Source organism: Pleurodeles waltl, chromosome 8, assembly GCF_031143425.1.
Source record: "Pleurodeles waltl isolate 20211129_DDA chromosome 8, aPleWal1.hap1.20221129, whole genome shotgun sequence".
Taxonomy (NCBI): domain Eukaryota; kingdom Metazoa; phylum Chordata; class Amphibia; order Caudata; family Salamandridae; genus Pleurodeles; species Pleurodeles waltl.
The window spans coordinates 633337631-633360104 of NC_090447.1; the positions used below are offsets into that span (position 1 = coordinate 633337631).

At 46.1% G+C, this 22474-nt stretch overlaps 1 protein-coding gene across 1 annotated transcript in view; it reads left to right on the forward strand.

Annotated features, from left to right (window-relative positions):
- MBTPS2 (membrane bound transcription factor peptidase, site 2) overlaps positions 1 to 22474 on the forward strand; it is a 417557-nt gene that overhangs the window by 144117 nt on the left and 250966 nt on the right. The window contains exon 5 of the mRNA XM_069204735.1: positions 16879 to 17006. Within this exon, the coding sequence (XP_069060836.1) occupies positions 16879 to 17006 (128 nt within the window). The remainder of the gene's footprint in view (positions 1 to 16878; positions 17007 to 22474) is intronic.

A 22474-nucleotide genomic window follows, 5' to 3' on the forward strand; every position in this document is an offset into this window, starting at 1 on the left:
GTACGAGGATGCCAAATATACACAAGATATATGTACACAATACCAAAAATATGCAGTAATAGCAAAAGGAAGTAATGCAAGCAATGTAAAGTTACAGTAGATTGCAATAGGAGCACATAGGTATAGGGGCAACACAAACCATATACTCCAAAAGTGGAATGCGAACCACGAAGGGACCCCAAACCTATGTGAGCTTGTAGAGGGTCGCTGGGACTGTAAGAAAACAGTGAGGGTTAGAAAAATAGCCCACCCCAAGACCCTGAAAAGTAGGTGTAAAGTGCACCTATAACCCTCAGAGAGCACAGAAGTCGTGATAGGGGGTTTCTGCAAGGAAGACCAACACCAGCAAAGCAACAACAGTGGATTTCCGGACCTGAGTACCTGTGAAACAAGGGGACCAAGACCAAGAGTCGCGACAATGTCGGGAGTGGGCAGATGCCCAGGAAATGCCAGCTGAGGGTGCAAAGAAGCTGCCACCGGATGGAAGAAGCTTTGGTTTCTGCAAGAACGAAGAGGACTAGGAACGTCCCCTTTGGAGGATGGATGTCCTACGTCGTGAAGAAGCTTGCAGAGGTGTTCACACGCAGAAAGACCGCAAACAAGGACTTACCTCCACCAAACTTGGACTGCAGAGTCACTGGACTGTGGGAGTCACTTGGACAGAGTTGCTGAGTTCCAGGGACCACGCTCATCGTGCCCAGAGGACCGTTGATGCAGTCTTTTGTTGCCTGCGGTTGCAGGGGGAAGATTCTGTCGACCGACAGGAGATTTCTTCAGAGCTCCTGGTGCAAGAAGGAGGAAGGCTACCCCCCAAGCATGCACCACCAGGAAACAGGCAAGAAAGCCGGCAGGATGAAGCGATACAAGGTTGCAGTAGTCGTCTTTGCAACTTTGTTACGGTTTTGCAGGCGTCCTGAGTAGTCAGCGGTCGATCCTTTGGCAGAAGGTGAAGAGAGAGATGCAGAGGAACTCTGGTGAGCTCTTGCATTCGGTATCTGGAGACTTCCCCAATGCAGAGACCCTAAATAGCCAGAAAAGGAGGTTTGGCTACCTAGGAAGAAGGATAGGCTAGTAACCCAGGTAAGAGCCTATCAGAAGGAGTCTCTGACGTCACCTGCTGGCCCTGGCCACTCAGAGTAGTCCAGAGTGCCAGCACACCTCTGAATCCAAGATGGCAGAGGTCTGGGGCACGCTGGAGGAGCTCTGGGCACCTCCCATGGGAGGTGCAGGTCAGGGGAATGGTCACTCCCCTTTCTTTTGTCCAGTTTCACGCCAGAGCAGGGCTGGGGGATCCTTGAACCGGTGTAGACTGGCTTATGCAGAGATGGGCACCATCTGTGCCCATCAGAGCATTTCCAGAGGCTGGGGGAGGCTACTCCTCCCCATCCCTGACACCTTTTTCCAAAGTGAGAGGGTGTAACACCCTCTCTCTGAGGAAGTCCTTTGTTCTGCCTTCCTGGGCCAGGCCTGGCTGGACCCCAGGAGGGCAGAAACCTGTCTGAGGGGTTGGCAGCCGCAGCAGCTGCAGTGAAACCCCGGGAAAGGCAGTTTGGCATTACCCAGGTCTGTGCTAGAGACTCGGGGGATCATGGAATTGTCTCCCCAATGCCAGAATGGCATTGGGGTGACAATTCCATGATCTTAGACATGTTACATGGCCATGTTCTGAGTTACTATTGTGACGCTATACATAGGTAGTGACCTATGTATAGTGCACACGTGAAATGGTGTCCCCGCACTCACAAGGTCCGGGGAATTTGCCCTGAACTATGTGGGGGCACCTTGGCTAGTGCCAGGGTGCCCACACATTAAGTAACTTAGCACCCAACCTTCACCAGGTGGAGGTTAGACATATAGGTGACTTATAAGTTACTTATGTGCAGTGGTAAATGGCTGTGAAATAACGTGGACGTTATTTCACTCAGGCTGCAGTGGCAGGCCTGTGTAAGAATTGTCAGAGCTCCCTATGGGTGGCGAAAGAAATGCTGCAGCCCATAGGGATCTCCTGGAACCCCAATACCCTGGGTACCTTAGTACCATATACTAGGGAATTATAAGGGTGTTCCAGTATGCCAATGTGAATTGGTGAAATTGGTCACTAGCCTGTTAGTGACAATTTAGAAAGCAGAGAGAACATAACCACTGAGGTTCTGGTTAGCAGAGCCTCAGTGAGACAGTTAGTCATCACACAGGGAACACATACAGGGCACACTTATGAGCACTGGGGCCCTGTCTGGCAGGATCCCAGTGACACATACACTAAAACAACATATATACAGTGAAATATGGGGGTAACATGCCAGGCAGGATGGTACTTTCCTACACTAGTTAGGTTTGATGATTGCTGTAAAGTGGAGGAGAGCTGCTGGACGGCTGCTCTTCTGTGGGTGTGCAGCTGCACCGGCGTCTTGACGGGTTGTTTACTTGCATTTTGACACACTGGCTCACGCAGTCCTGGTGCTTATACACAAGGGAGAGACGTGTGGTGGTCTCTTCCCCAGAAGTCTAACCTTGGTGGTACGTCCCCATCTTAGCGCCTAAGAACAGCAGAAAACCCTCGGAAGCAGACCTTGTCAGCTGCAGTGTACGAGCAGCTGAAAGCCAGGCGCCCCTCTCACGCCCTCAGGAGTCCTCAGTGAAAACATATTTTTGTACTGATTTTGTTTCATTTTTTTGGTGCTTTTCTATATGAGGCACAGATGAGCCATGAAAATCAAGAAACCAATGTGAAATAAAAGAATGTTACATGGGTTAATGCACCTACTGCAGAGAGCTATGTATAACTGCCAGGTGCAGCTTTGAAGCCTAGTGGAGCCGACTCTATCATTCATCTTTGCGGCGTCCATAAAAGAGTGACTGACATTAAGTTGTGTAATAACAGGCTATGTTGTTTCATATTATAGGTTTACATCATTGTCTTTTTCATGCATATGTCATACCTTCCCAACATCTTTCTTGAATATGACAGACTGAGCAGGAGAGGGCAGGTGTAGATCACACTCCCCTTTTCCCGCAGCTCCTTGGGCAGAAGCAGTTCACTTTTACTCAGTGCTTGAAATGGAAAAAAAGAAGTGCAGGTGCAGATTGTTTTTGACAAGTGCCGGTGCTCTCCGATTGAAAGTATTATGTTTTTCTGGAGAAGTGCCGATACTCTCCCCCTCAAAATAAAAAAGTGCCGGAACTCAGTACCGGACAGTACTGGCCCCATTTAAAGCACTGCTTTTACTTGCAGTTCAGTCACTTTGCAATGCAGGGTACTTACATTTCAATTAATTTATAAGTCAAATACTTGATGAGTCAGCACTGCATGTTTCATGTGTTTGCCATTCATCAGAGAAGAGTATTTCTTCTGCTTGGGGGCTGAGGGGGCTTAACCGTGCGTATATTTTAAAACTGCCTCACCAGCTCGGCACACCGATTGACTTCCCTCCCGTACATAAGGACCCCTTATTAACAGTCACCAGGTGTGTTTCGCACTCACAGAAGACCTCCCAGTGCATAATGACACACTGGTTAAACCACTGTGCACTTTTTAAAAAAACGTTACTCCTCCGTGAGTGATCACCTCAAACTATGCTAACATTGTTGAGACAACAAACCCCCCCCCCCCCAATCAATGCTCTCGTATAGCCCCTCAAAACACCTCTCTGACTTTTTGCAGCTGCATTCCCATACGAGTACTTTCCAGTCGTGCAACAGGGGCAGCAGCACCAGGACACTAGGCACTGATCCAAATTAACGCTTCAGAGTCCATCACACACTGCCTACTTCACTGCGTACTGCCACATGTTTTGTACTTGGCTCCCTTTTTATGGGCGAGTGCAAACCGCTCCGTCCCATGCTGTAATGTCTCTTTGGGCTTCTAACCAAACCCATGTCACGTCAGTCACTTTCATTGGTTCGTGGGCTTGCCCTTTGAAATCCGCTTGCTTTCCTTTGTGAAAGGCATGCATACGTCATGCCTTTTCCGGTGTTTAGCCCACCTACACAGCACCGGTAAACTAATGAAACCATTCGAGGCTCCATGTTTTCAGCATGGTTTCCGGACTACTTTATCTTTTTATTTTCCACACAGCGCGCTAGGGTTTACATAGCGCAATCGTACAGGGTTTTCCCATTTTCAGTTTCAGCGCGATTGCACTGCATTTACTTAGCGCGATCACGTTGTGTTTTTTTTTCTTGTAATTTGTGTGGCAAGAAAAGTCCAGTTAGGAGTTTAAAGCGCTAATAGCTCTAACTCGAGCACGTGCGAGACCCGTTGCATTACAAAAACCTGTTTATAAGGCATTCAGACACAAACAGTATTTTTTGCTGTCTCATATTGAGGCTAAAGAAACTGTGAGATGTTAATTTCAGTCGCAACAGTGGTTTTAAAGGTTTGATAAGCAGCTCTGTGCTGTATTATTAAATTATTGTAGTTGTGTAAATTTGCGGAACATAAAGCCGCACCTTATCCATAACTAATCAAAACAAACAAGAAAAAGTACATTTAACTGAGTAGCTTATGAGGTATGACGTTATCCTAGACCTTTTGATTTTATTAAAGTTGTATATATAATATATTCATTTTAGGGGCTTTCAACCAGCCCTCTACTGGTCTGTCATAGTCACTCACATTTTTCATCCGTTGACTGCTTCATATAGCATGATCCACTAGGCCAGCCCACTTCAGCCATTGGCAAACTTAATTTGTAATGGCAGCATTTTGCCCTTTGACAAGGAGCATATCCACACACAAAGTACGCCCTTTTTAGCTGGGTTTGCTTTCTGAGACCAAAACAAAGTATTTTGTCTTTTTACCAATTTTTTTATATAGATTATGACTAAGCAGTTTTCTGAACAAAAATGTTGACAAAGCCAAAAGGCTGACAGCCAACACCAGACCTTTTGGCTTTGCCAGTGGTTTCTAAAACTAGGGATAAAGTCTGCAGATGAACGTCTGAATCGGGAAAAAAAGTTGCTTGCAAGGTGTGAGTGTTTGTTGTCGAATGTAGAAGGAATAGTGTGAGATACTGCAGTTTGTTTAGTATTCTTTATTGCTTCTCCTATTTTCATTCCTTTTGTGGTTTTGAGTGTCCAACAATCCTTATTCAAATGGAATATGAATTCCAGGATTAATATTAGTCATAGGATTGAACATATGTATATTTGGTTGTAGGAAAGTACCATCTTGCCTGGCATGTTACCCACATTTTTACTGTATGTATGTTTGTTTTAGCCCTTGTGTCACTGGGATCCTGCTAGGCAGGACCCCAGTGCTCATAGTATGTGCCCTGTATGTGTTCCCTGTGGGGTGCCTAACTGTATCACTGAGGCTCTGCTAACCAGAACCTCAGTGTTTATGCTCTCTCTGCTTTCTAAATTTGTCACTGCAGGCTAGTGACTAAATGTACCAATTCTCATTGGCACACTGGTACACCCATATAATTTCCTTGTATATGGTACTTAGGTACCCAGGGTATTGGGGTTCCAGGAGATCCCTATGAGCTGCAGCATTTCTTTTGCCACCCATAGGGAGCTCAGGCAATTCTTACACAGGCCTGCCAGTGCAGCCTCAGTGAAATAACGTCTACGTTATTTCACAACCATTTTTCACTGCACACAAGTAACTTATACGTCACCTATATGTCTAACCCTCACTTGTTGAAGGTTGGGTGCCAAGTTACTTAGTGTGTGGGCACCCTGGCACTAGCCAAGGTGCCCCCACATCATTCAGGGCAATTTCCCCGGACTTTGTGAGTGCACGGACACCATTACATGCGTGCCCTATACATAGGTCACTACCTATGTATAGCGTCACAATGGTAACTCCGAACATGGCCATGTAACATGTCTAAGATCATGGAATTGTCACCCCAATACCATTCTGGCATTGGGGGGACAATTCCATGATCCCCCGGGTCTCTAGCACAGAACCCGGGTACTGCCAAACTGCCTTTCCGGGGTATCCACTGCAGCTGCTGCTGCTGCCAACCCCTCAGACAGGATTATGTCCTCCTGGGGTCTGGGCAGCCCCGGCCCAGGAAGGCAGAACAAAGGATTTCCTCTGAGAGAGGGTGTTACACCCTCTCCCTTTGGAAATAGGTGTGAAGGTCTGGGGAGGAGTAGCCTCCCCCAGCCTCTGGAAATGCTTTGATGGGCACAGATGGTGCCCATCTCTGCATAAGCCAGTCTACACCGGTTGAGGGATCCCCCAGCCCTGCTCTGGCCCGAAACTGGACAAAGGAAAGGGGAGTAACAACTCCCCTACCAGTACCTCCCAGGGGAGGTGCCCAGAGCTCCTCCAGTGTGTCCCAGACCTCTGCCACCTTGGAAACAGAGGTGTTGGGGGCACACTGGACTGCTCTGAGTGGCCAGTGCCAGCAGGTGACGTCAGAGACCCCCTCTCATAGGCTCTTACCTTTCTTGGTCGGCAATCCTCCTTTCTTGGTAGACAAACCTCCTTTTCTGGCTATTTAGGGTCTCTACTCTGGGATATTCTTCAGATAACGAATGCAAGAGCTCACCAGAGTTCCTCTGCACTTCCCTCTTCGACTTCTGCCAAGGATCGACCGCTGACTGCTCCAGGACGCCGGCAAAACTGCAACAAAGTAGCAAGACGACTACCGGCAACATTGTAGTGCCTAATCCTGCCGGCTTTCTCCACTGCTTCCTGGTGGTGCATGCTCTGAGGGCTGTCTGCCTTCACCGTGCACCTGAAATCCCGAAGAAATCTCTTGTGGGTTGACGGTCTTCCCCCTGCTAACACAGGCACCAAACTTCTGCATCACCAGTCCTCTGGGTCCGCTCATCTCGACGAGCGTGGTCCCTGGAACACAGGAGCTATATCCAAGTGACCCCCACAGTCCAGTGATCCTTCAGTCCAAGTTTGGTGGCGGTAAGTCCTTGCCTCCCCACGCTAGACTGCAAACCTGTGTACTGCGTGATTTGCAGCTGCTCTGGCTTCTGTGAACTTCTCCAAGGATTCCTTTGTGCACAGCCTAGCCTGGGTCCCCAGCACTCCGTCCTGCAGTGCTCAACCTCTGAGTTGGACTCTGAAGTCGTGGGACCCTCCTTTGTGACTCTGCGTGGACTCCGGTTCACAAATCTTCTAAGTGCCTGCTCCGGTACTTCTGCGGGTGCTGCCTGCTTCTGTGGGGGCTCTCTGAGTTGCTGAGCGCCCCCTCTGTCTCCTCCTCCAAGGGGCGACATCCTGGTCCTTCCTGGTCCCCAGCAGCACCCAAAAACCTCTACAGCGACCCCTGCAGTTAGCAAGGCTTGTTTGCAGTATTTCTGCGTGGAAACACTTCTGCAACATCCAGCACGCCGTGGGACATCTTCCATCCAAAGGAGAAGTTCCTTTCCCTTTTCGTTGTTGCAGAATCCTTGGCTTCTTCCACCCAGAGGCAGCCTTCTTGCACCTTCATCCGGGGTTTCCTGGGCTCCTGCCAAAGGACACTATCGCGACTCTCGGACTTGGTCCCCTTGCCTTGCAGGTCCTCAGGTCTAGGAATCCGTCTTCAGTGCTTTGCTGGTGTTTGTGGTTCTTGCAGAATCCCCCTACCGCGACTATTGTGTCCTGTTGGGGTAGTAGGGGTACTTTACTCCTAGTTTTCAGGTTCTTGGGGTGGGGTATCTTGGACACCCTTAGTGTTTTCTTTCAGTCCCAGCGACCCTCTACAACCTCCCATAGGCCCGGGGTCCATTCGTGATTCGCATTCCACTTTTGGAGTATATGGTTTGTGTTGCCCCTAGACCTATGTTCACCTATTCCATCCTATTGTAATTCTACACTGTTTGCATTACTTTTCTTACTATTACTTACCTGTTTTGGATTTGTGTACATATAATTTGTGTATATTACTTACCTTCTAACTGAGGGTACTCCTGAGATACTTTTGGCATATTGTCATAAAAATAAAGTACCTTTATTTTTGGTAACTCTGAGTATTGTGTTGTCTTATGATATTGTGCTATACGATATAAGAGGTATAGTAGGAGCTTTGCATGTGTCCTAGTTCAGCCTAAGCTGCTTTGCCATAGCTACCTTCTATCAGCCTAAGCTGCTAGAAACTCTATTCTACTAATAAGGGATAACTGGACCTGGCACAAGGTGTAAGTACCACAAGGTACCCACTATAAGCCAGGCCAGCCTCCTACATTGGTACGTCAGTAAATATGTTAATAGATTATTAGAATATGGTATTAATTAGTAACAATGTAAATGTACAGGTGGAGAGTTACATCGCTTCATAAATGTAATTTTACATTTCATTGCTTTTCAGTAACATTCCCAGTGTTATGCTTGGAAAGCAGCTCCAAACTCAGGTACCAGGACTACAACTTGGGGTGTCTTTGTTACTATTTCCACAGGCTCCTATTTCTTCTGTGAAGGATTCTACAGAAGATAGACTTCTGCAGAGGCAGAATGAAACCACTACGCAAATACACAGTTATTTTATTTCTTTGTGAGGAAGCCATTATTTCCCAAATCGAGGTGTGATCCTTTCCCCTTCCCATTTAATTTTTGACAATTACAAGGTTGGAAAGGGCTCAGAGAAAAGTTGAAGAATGCCCACAAGCATAAAGTATGTGGCTTTTGCCAGATTTCTATGGTAACTGCTCCTTTGAACACCCACTTTCCACTATAGTTAGCAGTACTTACTGTGGTGGATTTCTATGCAATTCTATGTGTCGACCGGAGGCTAGGATTACACATGCTGTTCTTTCTTTTCTTTTTTTTATCAGCAGCCATCAGGGAACAACTATAACTGCAAAGAAGTTTAATTTCCCATGAGACTTTGGGAAAGGAAAAATACCACCAATTAAAACAGTCTAACCAATCAGGCTTCAGTATATTCCTTTAGGATCCTTTGAAGACCTTCTTGCCCCCTTTTTTCTTCGCTTCTCCAGCAGCCTTCAGTTAAGTACACTGGCTTCCGTGCCAAAAAGTTTTTAATTATTTATTTATTTTTATTTTTTTATTTTTTGTATAGCTGTCAGTGCCTTAATCTCTTTTATTCCTTGCAGCGTATCCACAGGAATGCTTAGACGCTCCCTCATTGCCACATTTACAGTCACTGATGCAGCATCTACGTGAGGCGTTTCAGGGCTGCTTACATCGTTTTAGGATACAGAGGGAGGAGCACAGCCAGTCACTGTCTTTGTTGCGGTCGTTTTGGCAATATTTCCTGATATTCCCAGAGCCTGCCGCCTCAGCGCCCCTGCGGGTTTCTGTAGCACAGTTAATTGCACCGCACAGTGGTAATTGGTTCACAGACACTGACCCAAGCGAGTCATTGTTCAAGCTCCTTCTAAATCAGTGGGGTGTTTGCCATCCTTTTGCTTGACATATATGACAGCCTGCAGAGTACATCTCTGCCCATATTATTACATAGTTTTCCACAGCCTCAAAATTGTAGATTCTACATACATGGAGAAGGAGAGCATAACGTAACTCCCCATTGTTGTTAATTTTTGTGAGGTAATTGATGCCCCCCTAGCTAAAGCGATGCCTGCAGCAGTGGCACTCTTTGAGCGGAACTTTTACATATGGCAGCACACTGCCTAAAACCTCTCCCTAATGCCTCTTCCCCGAGGGAAAACTCACTTGAACCCCTGGTCTTCCTCAGGGATTCCATATAGAATTCTATGGTTTCCCCCATCACCCTTTCAGGCCACGCTATCTCACCTTCTCTGTTGCACAGGCTGCCCTAGTGGACTCAGAAGTGGCAGATTTCTTGGCAAAAGGGGCAATGGTTTCAACTCCGCTTCATCCCTCAGGTTTACTCAGCAATCTATTCCTGTTGGACAAGAGGGACGAGGGACATCGCCTTGTGATCCACTTGAAGGAATTCAATCATTGGCTGGTTTTCCGCCACTTTAAGATGGAGGCAATTCTCTTCCTCTAGGATCTTTTACAAATGAATGACTAGATGGCACATCTGGACCTAAAAGATGCTTATTTCATGGTCCTGATCTGTCCTTTACAACACCAATTCCTCCATTTCCAGTGGCACCTCCAGACTTTCGCGTTTACAGCGCTTCCTTTCATACTGTTCTTGGCATCATGGTGCTTTACTAAGATCTTGAAACCACTGGTGGAATATCTTCATGCCAGGAGTATTTGACTCATTGTTTACCAGGACGACATCCTTCTTATGAGACAGTGCCTGGTGAAATTGGCAGAACTCCTTCAGATGATAATCGACCTCTTAGAATCTCTAGGGTTTGTCATCAACAAGCACACATTGGTGATCTCACCAACTCCATCCATAGTCTTCCTGGGTTTAGTGGTGGATTCAGTCAATGCAATTCTGAGTCTTCCTTCTCAGAAACTCACAAAAATCAAGCATGATCTCTGGAGGACAATGGACAAACTTCCATCTCCCTCTGGCACATCATCCAGATTGCGGGCCTCTTATCATCCTCCATACAGGTCATATTGCCCTTGCAACATCTGAAGACCTATCCTCTCCAGCGAGGTATCACTTACACACAACTGGTTCCTTTATCCGAAGAAGCCAGGTAGGGTCTACTATGGTGGATCCTGCATTTAGAAGCCCCTAGAGGTTGGACCATATTGGCTCCCGACGGGACCTGGTAATCTAATCAGGTGCCAGTGGCACAGGATGAGGAATGCGCTGTGGGGAGTTGACCACCGGCGGAAAGTGGTCATCTGCTGAAAACGTGCTCCAGATGAACTGCCTAGAGCTAATAATGGGTCCTTCATGGTGAAATGTTAGACCCAGGAAAGGATTCAATGGTGTGTCTAAATGAAGGTGGACGACGCGCTGGTGGTCCATTACATCAGTCATCTCGGGGGTCCGAGGTCCAAAACTCTCTTGGACTTAGTTCAGAATTTTTTTCAATACTGCCTGGAGGATCAAATTTCTTTGCAACAGAGCATCTCCTGGGCCAGTCGAAAGAGATGGCGGCCTTGCAGTCTTGTCACTGGCAAGACAAAAGTCCATAGAAATTGGATCCCTGAGTATTCTGGGAACTTCAAAATCTTTGGGGCCCCTTCCTGGTGGATATTTTTGCATCCCGTCTGGACCAACAAGTGGCCAGATATTTCAGTTGGAGGCCACACCCCAATGCATTAGAGATGGATGCGTTCCTACAGGATTTAGGGATAGAGGTAGAATATGCTTTTCCCCCGTTCGTAATGATAATGAGGCTCTCCAGTAGGTCTGGAGGCAACAAGCAGAAGTAGTGGTGATTTTCCCATTATGGAAAGCTCAAGAGTGGTTTCCAGCTCTTGGGATTTTCCAATCCTTCTACCTCTGTTTCCAGGTCTCCTCTGAGATCCCCTGGGCAATCCTCGCCATCTAGTGCTGGATGGTTTTATGACTCTCAAGACCTGGTGGATTACAGGTAACTTTGGAAAGTCTCAGGCCTTTCGCGACAAGTTACGGATTTACTCTCTAAAGCATGGGCGGAAGGCATCATCAAGCGATATTGATCGGCTTAGATGGTTGGGTTGGGTTGGTGCTATCAACGACAGCTGCATCCTGTTTGGGGGAGGAAGGGGGTCTATATTCTGAATTGTCTTGCTTCCTTGGCCTCAGAGGGCATGGCTTATAGATCTATCAACACCTTCCGTTCAGCGTTTTTGGCCGGACATGCCCATATCGGAGATCATCCGATGGGAGAACACCTTCTGGTCTTCAAACTCCTCTGGGGGATTTGTTTGTCTACTGCTCCAGAACCTAGATACCACTCTGGGATGTCAACCAGGTACTGAATTTGTTTTTCCTGGCCTTCTAACCAATATTTGGCGTGTAATCAGATGTCGGCAAAACTGGCCGCCTTATCTGATAGGGACTTCTAGTTGCCGATTTCTTACCTTAGAATTTCCCCCAGGTGTCAGACTGGATCTAGAGATTTTTCTTTGAGCAGTACTCTTGGGCACTGGCAAGTGGCATTGGTCAACTCCGTGTTCGTCAATGGCGTTGTGGTCGCTGTGATGACGTCAGGGTCATACATAGACACTGCCTCGGTGACGTCAGTTCTTTTCTTTCCACGCCATGTGCTGATCCGGAGAGAGCTACCCTGGTTGTGTTTTTTTTTATTTATTTATTTTTTACCAATTTCGACACATTTTTGTGTTTTTTTGTGACTTTTGATGTGTTGAGGATGTTCCCGAAGACCTGGTTCAGACCATGCGAGGACTGTCAGTTCTGCACTGCGTCTGTTTATGGTGTTTGGAGCTCGACCACGACCAGAAGTCGTGTTCTGAGTGCCGAGCAAATGCATCCGAAGGCTTTCAGGAAGCTGTCCCTAAAGCTAATGGCAGCCCAGCACTCGACTCTGCATCGCTTCCAGTCTCATTCGAGAAAGGTCTCGAGACCGCTTGCGGAGTCACCACCACGTGTCTTCTTCCAAGTCTTCGGGTCACTCGTGTAGAAAGAAGAAAAAATCAAAAAAGGTTAGGCATTCTTCGACTTTACCCTGTCACTCGGCTGATGCGTCGCAGTAGGAGCATCGACACTCCAGGACTCCGTCGGCAGAGCCTACTTCTGGGTCCTGGAGCCGGAACAACCCCTGCCCAACTAAGGGAGCTCTATAAAGCAATGTAGCTAATTTTTGGGCAGTCTGACTCCCCTTGGCGCTATCTGGGCTTGGGGGTTCGACTGGGTGCCCTTCTGGTTCCACACCGGCAGCTTCTGCCTTCAAGGGCCACTCCGGATCCGCTATTGGATCCGTGCTGACGCTGGTTGTGCCATTGCTCCAACTAAGTCGTCGATGATCAGCGTCAACCCGATCCTAATTCCCGGAGCCGACATCTCTTTCTACTTCGATGGGGCCTACTCACCCCAGGTCAGATTCGGACCCTTTTCCCTATGGGTGTGAATATGAGAAAGGGTTGGAGGGGTCGCTAGACCCTTACGAATATCAGCTGGATGACCCTAACGCGGACTGGGCACAGGAATTGGGCGAGGCCAGTGGTCTGGATCCTTCTCCCGACACTGACATGCTTTCTCCTTCTACTGTGGCTACGGCGGCAGGAGTCTCCTATTCAATGGTGGTCAGTAGGTCAGCTGAGGTCCTTGGCCTCGAACTGCCCACTGTAGCGGTCAGGACTAATCTCCTGATGAAGGTGCTTCATCCTGGGCCTGCAACTTCGGAGCCTCTACTCCCATTCAATGAAGCCCTCACTGATGTCCTTCTGGGTACTTGGTCCAGTCCCAGCACAGGGGCTCCTGTGAACAGGTCAGTCGTCCACCGCCATCAGCTTGCCCCGAACTACCCTAAATTCCTGTCCCAACACCTCACACCTGAAAGTCTTGCGATTCAGGCTTCCTCTTTTTCCGGCGCATTCCCCTCTGCACCCCAGGATAGGGAATGAAAGAAACTGGACCATCTTGAGAAGAAGATGTTTTCTTCCTCCAGTCTAGCGTAGCGGGCAGTGAACACCGCATGCCTTTTGGGCCAATATACCCACTCATTGTGGGATATGGTTGCCCAAGTCTTGCCGCAGAGGAGGCCCTGGCTATCATCTCTCAAGCTGTTGCAGATAGGAGAGACGCAGCGAAGTTCACTATGCGCTATGGGCTGGGCACAACCTTCTTTCTGGGTAGATCGGTTGCGTCGACAGTGGGCTTGAGGCACCACGCCTAGTTGAGGACATCTGGCTTTTCAGGGGATGTCCAACAAACCATTATCGACATGCCCTTTAATGGCACCTGTCTCTTCGGAGACACGGCGGACTCAGCGCTTGAGAGGATCAGGGAGTCCCGGGCTACGGCTCGTCCCTTGGCCTTTCGACTTCCCCTCGCCCACAACAGTCCACCTATCGCCCCATTTGTGGCCACAAAGGGGCTCCCTGTCACGTCCCTTTCCCAGCCGCCATGCCACCCATGCTATTCAGCCCCTGCGTGGTCCAGGGACATGGAAAACCAAAGGCTCATGGGACAGGTAACCAGAGGTCTGCCCAGTCCACCCCGCCCTTGCTTCTGCTTTCAAGCCTTCCTACGCCGTTCCCTCATCTCATATCAGTTTAAAGCAGGATTCGCCATCACCTGCCCCACTGGGAATCCATCACAACAGACAATTAGGTTTTGCAGATCGTCCGAAGGGGCTACACCTTCCCCTTCGAGACTGCCCCTCCAGCCATTCCTCTATCCTGCGCCCGCTTACCAGAGGATCATCTGCTACTTCTCAGGAAGGAAGTCATGTCTCTCTTGACCAAGGGAACCATAGAGAGGGTCCCTGCGCCAGAAGTAGGTTGTGGTTGTTATTCCAGTTACTTTCTGGTGCCCAAAAAGGACAAAGGCTTATGTCCTATCCTAGACCTCCAGGCCCTCAATCTCTTCCTGAAGAAGGAGAAGTTCAAAAAGCTCACTCTGACTCAAGTCCTGTCTGCCCTGGACCCAGGAGACTGGATTGTAGTGTTGGACTTGCAGGATACTTACTTCCATATACCCATCTTGCGTGCCCACAGACGCTACTTGTGATTCGTGGTAGGTCACAAGCACTTTCAGTTTACCGTGCTCCCCTTCGGCCTTACCAGCGCCCCTCAGGTGTTCACAAAAGTGATAGCGGTGGTTGCAGCTCATCGGTATAGGTTAGAGGCTTCAGTCTTCCCCTACCTCGACAATTGGCTGTTGAATGCAGACACACCCCAGAGAATCGTCTCCCAGCTTCAGACTACAGCAAACCTTCTGTACACACTGGGGTTCACTATAAACATGACAGTCACACCTGACTCCCTTTGAGACGCTCCCTTTCACCCAAGCTGTTCTGGACACAGTGAAGTTTTGGGCCTCTCCTCCCGAACAGTGAGTCCAGGATATTCAGGCTATGATTCCGATGTTTCAGCTTCTATCCTGGGTTTCGGTGAGAATGATTCTGAGGCTGCTGGGCCTCATGGCCTCCTGCATCCTGCTGGGGACACATGCCAGATGGCATATGCAGGCTCTGCAGTGGGACTTGAAGTTCCAGTGGGCGCAGCATCAGCGGAATCTCTCCGATGTGGCCCAGATCTCGGAAGGGGCTGCAGAAGATCTGCAGTGGTGGCTTTTGAATCATGATTGGGTCAACAGCAGATCCTTCTCCCTTCCCCAACCAGATCTTACAGTAGTGACAGACATGTCACTTCTGGGATTGGGTGGCCACATGGGGGAGGCGGAGATCCGAGGGATTTGGTATCCGGCGGAGTCTGGACTCCACATCAATCTTCTGGAGCTCCAGGCGACCAGGCTTGCATTGAAAGCATTTCTTCCCTCTCTCAAAGGGAAAGTGGTGCAAGTGTTAACGGACAACACTACCACATGTGGGAAACAGAGTGGAGTCGGGTCCTTGACCCTTTGTCAAGAGGCGGTGTGCCTCTGGACGTGGCTGGTACATCTGTGCATTACCCTGGTGGTTCAACATCTGGCGGGCTCTCTGAAAGCCAGAGCAGAGGAACTCAGATGTTGATGTAAAGTCGATCACAAATGGTGTTTCCATCTGGAGGTGGCACAGGGTCTTTTTCAGAAGTGGGGAGAGCTTTTGTTAGATCTGTTCACCTCCACAGAGAATGCAAAATGTCAGCTCTTTTGCATGTTGGAGGTTCCAAGTTGACACTCGCTCGGCAACGCTTTTCGTCTCAAGTGGAACTCAGGCCTCCTTTATGCCTTCCCACCTATACCACTTCTGTCCAGAGTTCTGAAGAAGATTAAGAACGACCGGGCCCAAATAATCCTTGTGGCTCCGGACTGGGCACGTAAGTATGGTATCCAGAGCTACTGAGCATGGCCACAGATCCTCCAGTCAGACTGCCTCTTCTGGAGAATCTTCTGTTGCAGCAACAGGGGACGGTCCTCCACCCGGACCTGTCCAATCTTCGCCTCCATGCATGGAGATTGAGTGGTGGCAGTTGACAGCTTTTGACCCTCCACCCGAAGTATGATGCTATCTTGGCAGCCAGTCGTCTCTCCACCAAAACGGTATTCGCTTGTCGTTAGCATAAATGTGTGGCATGTTGTACCAGAAAGTCTGTTGATCCCCGCTCTGCTCCTCTCTCTGTGGTTCTTTTTTTCATCCTTTCTTTAGCTCAACAGGCTCTGCTTTGGGCACCCTTAAAGGTTACTTATCTGCTATCTCAGCCTTTCTTAGATTGCCAGACCAACCTTCCTTTTTCAAATCTCCTATTGTTGATAGATTCCTTAAGGGACTCACCCATTGGTTTCCTCCCACTTTGTTTATTATACCTAAGTGGGACCTCAATCTGGTCTTCACTTACTTTATGTGTTCCCCTTTTGAGCCATTACAAAATTGCCCCTTGCAGCTCCTTACTCGCAAAACTGCTTTTCTTTTTGCCATTACCTCTGCTCGCAGAGTAAGTGAGCTTCAACCTCTTTCTTCTAAACCCCCATTTTTGTCTGTTCACCCTGACAAAGTGGTGCTTCCATGTTTTTTACACGTGGCCTTTCTAATTTCATAGGGGCAGAGTCTTCTGAACAGGAGTGAGTTGCAACATGACTGGCTGTTGTCATAGGAAGAAAAAGGGGTCAAGAACGTCATCAAAGGACCTTAAAGGAATGTACTGGAGCCTGATTGGTTGGACTGATGTTATTGACATTGTTTTTCCTTTCCAAAAGTTTCATGGGTAATGAAATTGTTTTGTGGGTATTGTGGTTCTCTGATGGCTGCTTATGAAATAAAGTGAAGAAAGAACAGCATGTGTAATCCTCGCCTTCATGTCCTTAATAGAATTTAAACTTTCAGTTATGATGGTCAGGAAATGTTTTCATTGTGGTAGAAAAATCTAAAGTAGTGATTATGCCCCTATGTGATTATTAACCTGTCTGTGGATATGCAAGATATTATTGCCCAACAGTTATATATAATTTGCATGTTTGATAACGAAATGAAAATTATGTTCTCTAATGTTTTTTTTGTATACTGTTTTAGAGAACAAGTACGCCTCAATGGCTTTGGAATTTTTATCTTTGTTGTCTATCCTGGAGCATTTGTTGATCTCTTCACCACCCATTTGCAACTTGTTTCTCCAGTCCAGCAGCTAAGGATATTCTGTGCAGGTAAGATATCTGAAGATAAAAGAAGGGACTAGCACTGCGGAGTAATATGTATTCTTAAGATTGCATTTTGTTGATATGAAAATATATTTGAGTGGTTTAATCCCTGTACTTGGTAACATTTGTCTGTCTTTACATTATTTTGCTTACAATTGACTGATAGGTAAAATCTTGCTCTCAAAAGAAGTGACAGTCACTTGGAGCAAAGACCTTGATGAAATGTGGCTAATTGCTATTTGTGGCAGAACAAGATTCCCTATTAATTTACACTCGTTTACCAGATTTCAGCAGTAATGCTGTGACTCCCTCAGACGAATGAATGAAAAATTACACTTCTAAAGTGCCCCGTGTGCACAGCATGTCTATGCAAGTCTATGTCTATTGCACTTTACCATAATGTTTAAGGAAGTGGTATGAGAATAAGTGTATTTTATGAACGACGTGAAAATGTAGATCTGATAGATAAAATGTGTTATAGGTAGAAGCAACTTCCACATTTGTGTCTAACCTGGGAAGGCTTCTGATGCTCACATTACACCTGTTGCATTTGGCCGGTGCCAACCTATCTGTCTGAGGAAAAACAAGTTCTACAAGATACAGGAAACGTTATTTTACTCTGGGTTTAAAATGGAGTCAGCGTATGGAAGCTTTTACAAACTAAATTGAGATACTTGAAGGGGATCGGTTAATTCTAAGTCTGTGCAAGGGTCGTTTTATTACTGAAATGTGATCCCTCCCTTTCAATTCAAGACAGAAGTCTCTAACGAAGTGGCAGGAAGGTATGAATCTTTGCAGGGTCAGAGACAATAATCTATGAGAGGTGGGGCTGCCTGCGTGAATATGAGTAAAGATGAGGGACCTGATAGGAGGGATTCCAGACAAGCCAAGGGCTGGACAGCAGGTTGGGAGCATAGGTACATAGGAAATAGGACAGCGTCCAGTTTCTTGCTGGTTTGGGGGTAGCATTGTCTATTAGAGGCGGGTGGGTGGGGAACAGGTTACATTGTTGAGTTTCTAATCTGTGTGTGTACAGGTGGTGGAGGACAGGGGGTGGGGGCGGTCTGGGGTACTGCTGCTCAATGATGGCGGCTATGTTCGTTTCCCTTGTGGATTTCCCTTTCTGTTTTTTGTCTGTAGGATATACTGTCTTGACCTTTTAAAAACTAATAAAATATATTAGAAAAAAAGAAGTAAGTGTTGCAGTCAGATTTTGTGCCACTTGCTGTTGATGGTGTATTTATTTTATAGATTCTCAAAAGACGGTTTGCAAAATACAGCCTAGTAAATGATTGCTGCTCCTGCCGCCAAATACTTCAGTTGTTCAATGATCTTGTGAATAATGCTATTTGTCTGTGAAAGTTGGCAGTGGACACTTCTATGGCGGAGCTGTATGTTGTTTCATTGTGAAATATTGATAAATTATAGTTCACAGGTTTTACCTTGTGAAGTGGGTTTGTGTGCTGATCAAAAAATGAAGGTTAGACCCTTTTGTACCAATACTTCCCATTGTTTTCCTTGAGCAAAATTCGATACGGTCTGCTGTGGTATCTTCTTTTAGCAATGTCTGTGCTTACGTTTGTTGTAGTATAAAATGACGACAAGCTTGAACATTTGGCAGCTCTGCGAGAAAACGGAAAGTGTTCTGTGAAAGATCTTACACGAGCAATACTTAAGCAGGAACAACAGTCAATTAAGGTACTGTTTTCAGTGTGCGAACAAGATAAAGTATGTATGCACCTGATACTGAAATTCAGATTTATATGCTTGTAAATCTTTAAAAAGCCAGAGCCAGTTAGCGTCTGTTATAGTAATTTACTTTAGCACAGGTAAAACTTTCTAAAGCGTAGATCTGCAACCAAAGTTAAAGAAGATAATGCACAAAGTGTGCGAAGTTAGAGCAATAAGAGACAGAAAAAAAATTACCTACTAAATATAAAATTAAATACTTGTCTTGAAAGAACTTCTACATGTGACAGAATACTAAGGGTGAATGAGAGCAGAACACATTCAGGTGAAGACGCTTCATTGCTCAGTATTAATTATTATTAATACACAATCTTTATTCGGTCATGAACCATCAAATCAAAAAGAGGAAACACATAATTCATATAAATACATATACAATAAAATCCATAAAAAAATAAGTAGCAACAATAAAAACATCATTCATTATTAACAATAAGAACCAATAAAAATCTATCAGTGCATTACCCAGAACGTACCTAAATATAAACTACAGCAGTTTAAAAAAAAATAATTTGTGTATACCATGCAGCCTCAAGAAACTTGCTAACTGTATGGATCAGAGTAACAGAAGTATTGCTCTTTAAAATCCTAAGAACTGTAACGAATTGCCTAAAACCCAACATCTGACAAGCTGGGTGAATCCACTTGCGACGGGGAAGGGTATACGCTGGACAGAAGAACATAAAATGCCAGTGCTGTTTTACAACTTGGGCATAATCTAGTTTCCAACGATGGCCTCAGGCTGTTAACAAAAGCCAAGAGAGGTAAGCACCCATAACGGAAACGAACATACAAGCTTTTCCCCAAAATATTGGGGATGAGATCTAAAAAGGGCTCAAACTCTCAGGGTACCATTTAAAACCAAGAAAAGTATTCATCAGTCATCCATGTGATAAACCAAGAAGGTAATTGTTTCTGACATGAGACCAATATGCTTTTTCAAAGGACAGTTTATGGGCCTTCTCTAAATCCTGTGGGTTCTCCCAGTAATTCCCAAGGCCCAGGGTACAAAACCACTTAAAAACATGCCTGAACCATAGAATTGATGTCACATTGGGTCTTTTTAAAAGATCAGAAAGAGAATCCCTATAGCTAACAAGCTGGGGAGTCGTCCATATTCTTACCCAGAAGAGTAATGGTTTCAAGGCTATCACATCAGAGATGCTATTGAAACCAAGATCCAAATAAATGGGTATCAAGGGGGGTACTACCTGGGCATGTAAGTAATGCTCTAGAAAAATTGTTCTCACCCACTGCTAATTTAGAAGTCTTACAAGAGCCCCACACTTCAGCGCCATAAGTAGCAGCATTCTGTGCTTTGGCTATATGAATCTTTATGGTCGGGGAAACCGCTTTTGTAGTTATGCTCTTGTAAAAGCCCACGATAGCCCCAGATCTATTTTCAAGAAGGGGCACACTCTTGTTGATCTGATCTTCCCAAAGCAGTTTGTTAGAGATCCTCACACCTAGGTAGTCTATTGAATTTACTTCCCCCAAAGGAGCCCCAGTGTAACAGCGCATCTCTTGGCTGAACGAGATCTGAGTACCATTAATTTGGTCTTACTAGCATTTAGTTCCAGCCCATAGTCATTGCAAAAGGTTGTAAACTTACCCACAAGGATCTGGAGACGAATTGGGGTCTTAGAAATAAGAAGAGAGTCATCTGCAAAAAGCAGTATAGGAATCTTCTGCTTATTCAAGGATGGAGCATCATTTTGGCAGAAAGACACAGCTTGTACCACCTCATTTATAAATAAGGTGAATAAGGTGGGTGCCAAAACACACTCTTGACGAACCCCCTGTTGAATAGCAATATGTTCTGTCAATTCACCCTGATTGCCCCACCTCACCTGAGCGTATGTGCCTTCATGTAATCTTTGTAAGAGGTGGATTATGTTTGATAGAGTGCCAATTTTGTATAAAACATTCCATAATTTCCTTCTAGGGACCATATCAAACGCAGACTGTAGGTCCACAAAGGCAACATACAATTTTTGTTTGGCAAGCGTTACATATTTCCAGTATAAAAGTGCCAACCTCAAAACCTTATCCATAGTGCTAGTTTTGGGGCGAAAACCTGCCTGTAGTGGGGACATCTCGTAACAGGAATCAACCCAATCTAAAAACCTTCCCAAAAATTGTTTATCAATAAGGCTAATAGGTCCATAGTTACCAGGGGAACTCATCACTTCCTTTTTATAGATAGAAACTATTTCGGCCCCTTTCCACTTACCCGGTATTAAACCCCACGCTGCTATTGCGTTGCATATCATAATTATATAACTAGACCAAATCACTGGCTCAGACTTATATAGGTCCCCTGGTATCTTATCTGGGCCTGGGGTTTGGAGGATTTCAAAGAGTTAATTGCGGCTAATGTTTCCTCTAAGGTAAAAACTATGTAGTCATCTTGTTTACACGCGTCCATCCCCAGATCACCAAATGGTGAACTTACTACAGCAAGCTGTTGGGGGCGGAAATTACAGGGGGAAGGATCGCATGGCATAACATAGAGTTTCGCAAAATGGTCAACCCAGCTCTCGGTTTGAATGTGGGTGCAAATTATATTCTTGCCCCCTCTCTGATTATCAGATAGTGCTTTCCAAAAGGACATGTTATTGTTCATTCTGGCATCATTCAACAAGTTAATTTGTCCTGACTTTTCTTGGCCTGTGCTATAACTTTATAATAGGCTAATCTGGCTGTTCTAATCGCCCCCTGGGAGCGGGACACAATAGCTTGTTTCAATAGGTGTTTGGCCTTTGAGCAATCTTTGTTAAACCATTCTTTTGTCTTCAATGTGTGACCAAATTACTTAGTGGAGGTTCTTTTGTAAAGTACATTTCGTAGTTTATGTATCAATACCTCATGGATGGTAAGGATTGGAATATCCAGAACCTTATGTCCCTCATAGTCTGCCATAACACCAATGAACAATTTATAAATCTCCCTGATCGTTTATGGGTTGGACAGAACCTTTGGCCAACTAACACGGGTAAGGCTATTGTTCAGTTGTGGCTCAGGGACAACAGTATGATGGGTATTCAGAAACCTCCTGAAGACAACACTATACAGGGTAAGAAGCAGAGGATTATGATCACTATCATGGCAGGATTCCACTTTCATATCCTCCAGCGTTGGCCGTAACCTGACATCCAGTAGAAAATAATCAATACCACTGGATGATTTGCCTTGTTTAAAGGTAAATGCAGTATCTGGATCAGAAGGTGTTCGACCATTACAGGCCCTTAGACCATACTTAAAACACAATGAAGTCAACTGTAGAGCCACACAAGAGCGACTACAAAATTGCTCATTAACCAAACGAGGAATGCCCCATTGTTCGTCCTCTTCATCAACTAGGTCACTACTTAAATAGGAGGGTTCGAATGTGCAGTTCATATCTCCTGCAACTACTACCCTAGTATTAGGTGGCAGGGTATCTAGATATTCGAATAACTGAGTTATAGTCTGAGACTCCGGTACCCGCGGCACAGACCTTGCGTAAACGTTAATTATCACAATCTTAAGACCTCTGTTAAATACCAACTGCACACCTAATCAATCCGGGGAATCGATTTTTAATAGCGAATGACTGCACTGTAACCTCTTATTAAGAAGTACCAATAAACCTCCTTTAGCACGACCAGTATTTCCATCCGCAGGTAGGGCCATCACTTGGTAAGATAGGAACCCATCCAAGCAAATAGGGTCCGTAGCCCATG